Genomic DNA, 3,332 nt, shown 5'->3' with positions numbered 1-3,332 from the left:
ACCTCCCCACCCGGCCCCAAGGTCCCCGGCGTCCTCCTCGGTGTCCCCTCCCCGTGTCCCCAGCCCCCTGTGGCAGCCGCCGTCCCACCCCACAGGCCACCGAAGGTCCCGACTACGAGAACGTCGCCCCCGGTCCCAGTGACGGGGACGGGACGCTGGTCTACGCCGCTCTGGCCTTGTCCTCCCCGGGGCCACCGCGGGGCCACGCCGGGGACGTCGGGGACACGGTCGAGTACGTCGCCCTGAGGCACTGAGACCTCGGGGACACCGAGGTACGGGGACGCGGCCACCACGGGGACGCCATAAAACGTCGGCGGGGACGCGAGGACTTGGCCGCCGCGGGGACATGGCCACCATGGGGTTCGCGGGCAGGTGGTGGCACGGAGGACGTGGGGACGCCGAGGACATGGCGGTGGCCGCTTCAGGAGCAGGGTCCTGGCCACTGTGGGGGACATGCCACCACCATGGGGACATGCCACCATGGGGGACATGCCACTGCCATGGCCACCACCACCATGGGGATGTGCCACCATGGCCACATGCCACCACCATGGCCACCACCATGGCCACCACCACCATGGGGACATGCCACCACGGGGGACATGCCACCACCATGGCCATCACCACCATGGGGACGTGCCACCATGGCCACATGCCACCATGGCCACATGCCACCACCATGGCCACCACTACCATGGGGACGTGCCACCATGGCCACATGCCACCGCCATGGCCACCACCACCATGGGGACGTGCCACCATGGCCACATGCCACCATGGCCACTGCCATGGCCACCACCACCATGGGGATGTGCCACCACCATGGCCACCACCACCATGGGGGACATGCCACCATGGGGGACATGCCACCACCATGGCCACCACCACAGCCACCACCACCATGGGGACATGCCACCACCATGGGGACACCAGGGACGTGGCCACCACCACCGCGGTGGACTTGCCAGGACGGTGACGTGCCACCACCACCAAGAGAGCCACCCCTCCCCCCACCCCACCCCCCCCAATAAAATCATCTTCTGGGTTAATTAAATTAAGGACGATCTTCCGGGTCCTCCCCCGTCGTGACCGGTGTCCCGGGTGGGGGAGGGGGCAGGGCGGAAGGGGGAGGAGGGGCAGCCCGGACGCTTGGGTCCCTTGGGTGGGGGAGGGTTTGTGGGTCATCGGTCCCTCCCTGCCACCGTCCGTCCGTCCGTCCGTCCGTCCGCTGCTACGGTAGGGCTCGTCCTCCTCCTCCACCCTTGAACTTCACCCAACCCCAGGACGCTCCCCCCACCCCCCCAAAGACCCCACCCCACCCCAGGGACCCCCCCCCCACCTCAGGTCCCCCTGGGAACCCCCCAAAGACCCCAGCGAGGGACCCACCACCCACCCCAAGCCCCCTGGGAACCTCCCAAAGACCCCACCTCCACCCAAGGGACCCCCCCACCCACCCCAGGTCTGCTGTGGACCCCCCAAAGACACCCCCCACCCCCCCCAAATGCGCCATTTCCAACCAGCCACCCTCCACCCACCTCAGGCCCCCTGTGGACACCGCCCCCCCCCCCAAGACCCCAACCCAAGGACCCACCACCCACCCCAAGCCTCCTGGGAACCTCCCAAAGACCCCACCTCCACCCAAGGGACCCCACACCCACCTCAGGTCCCCTAGGGAACCTCCCAAAGACCTGACCCCCAACTCTGGGACCCCCCACCCACCCCACTGAACCCTAGAAGATCCCAACCGCCATTGGCCAACTCAACTGAACCCTTAGAAGGCCCCAACCGCCCTTGGCCAACTCAACTGAACCCTAGAAGACCCCAACCACTATTGGCCAACTCAACTGAACCCTTAGAAGACCCCAACCGCCATTGGCCAACTCAACTGAACCCTTAGAAGACCCCAACTGCCATTGGCCAACTCAACTGAACCCTTAGAAGACCTCAACCGCCATTGGTCAACTCAACTGAACCCTTAGAAGACCTCAACCGCCATTGGTCAACTCAACTGAACCCTAGAAGACCCTGGCCACCGTTGGCCACCTCGCCTCATGGCCCAGCAGATCCTGGCCACCGTGTCACCCCCCCCTTTTGCCATCAACCACCGCCTGTGCTTGGGGGTCTACGCGAGTGCCTTCGCCGTGGGGCTGCCCCTCAACGTGGCAGCCCTGGTGGCCTTGGGGACGGCGGCCCGGCGCCGGCGCCTGCTGCCCGCTGACGTCCTCCTCCTCAACTTGACCGTGGCCGACCTAGCGCTGGTGGCCTCCTTGCCCGTCCGCATAGCCGAGGCGGCTTGGGAGGCCACTTGGAAGCTCCCCCCGTCCCTCTGCCCCCTCTTCGTCTTCCTCTTCTTCACCAGCATCTACCTCACCATCCTCTCCCTCACCGCCCTCAGCGTCGACCGCTACCTCAGCGCCGCCTTCCCCGTCCAATACCGCCGGCGCCGCCGGGCAACCCACGCTGCCGTGGCCGCCGCCGGCTTCTGGGTGGCCGCTCTGGCCCACTGTAGCGCGGTCTACGCGGCCCGACCCGCGGCGGCGGTCAACGGCACGGCGTGCTACACCCGGTTCGCGGGTCCTCAGCTGGCCGCGCTGCTGGCTCTCCGCCTGGAGATCTTCCTGGTGCTCTTCTGCCTGCCCTTGGCCATCACCGTCTTCTGCTACGGCCGCCTGGTCTGCATCGTGGTCGCCCTCCCCGCGGCGGCGCCGGGTAAGAGGCGCCGAGCGGTGGCCCTGGCGTCGGCCACGGCCGCCGCGTTCGTCCTCTGCTTCGCCCCCTTCAACGTCTCCCACGTGGTGGGGTACCTGCGGCGGGAGAACCCGCCTTGGCGAGCCTACGCCGTGCTCCTCACCCCCCTCAGCGCTTGCCTGGACCCCCTCATCTTCTGCTTCTCCTCGGCCGCCCTCAGACGGGGTCTCTGGCGGGTTTGGGAGGTGGTGGGACGCCGGGTCAGGCGCCGGCGGCCGGCGGGGCGAAGCCAAGGGTCGGTCGAGGTGATTGGACGGGGAGGATCCGGAGCGTCTTCGCGTCACGGTAGCGAGCCGGCGGTGCCGCCTCGGGGGCTTCGGACCTGAGAGGGTCCAAGGCGGGACGCGGCTTTTGGGGGGGTGGGGGTGGTTGTGGGGTGTCTGGGGACGGGTCTTGGGGGAGATGTTTGGTGGGTGGGGGCAAAGCCAAGCCGGAGCTTTACGAGCCATGAAGGGGCCTCCTTGGGCTGGGTGGGGTGAGCTGGGGTCAACCGGGACGTTGAGTTGGTCAAGGTGAGAGGTTGGGTTGAGGTGGGGTCAAGGGGGAATTGAGGTGGGGTCAAGGGGGGGTTGAGGTGGGGTCAA

The 3,332-nt window shown here is 67.8% G+C and overlaps 1 protein-coding gene across 1 annotated transcript; it reads left to right on the top strand.

The window, feature by feature from the left end:
• Positions 1–2,051: 2,051 nt before the first annotated feature.
• LOC309416485 (free fatty acid receptor 3-like) lies at positions 2,052–3,074 on the top strand (the record flags this gene model as incomplete). Its single annotated transcript, XM_082016030.1, has 1 exon — positions 2,052–3,074. The coding sequence occupies one exon, from the start codon at positions 2,052–2,054 to the stop codon at positions 3,072–3,074; it is 1,023 nt and encodes a 340-aa protein (XP_081872156.1).
• Positions 3,075–3,332: the final 258 nt, after the last annotated feature.

Source organism: Phaethon aethereus (genome assembly GCF_964289735.1).
Source record: "Phaethon aethereus genome assembly, contig: HAP1_SCAFFOLD_726, whole genome shotgun sequence".
NCBI lineage: Eukaryota > Metazoa > Chordata > Aves > Phaethontiformes > Phaethontidae > Phaethon > Phaethon aethereus.
This window is presented reverse-complemented; position numbering and strand designations above follow the sequence as displayed.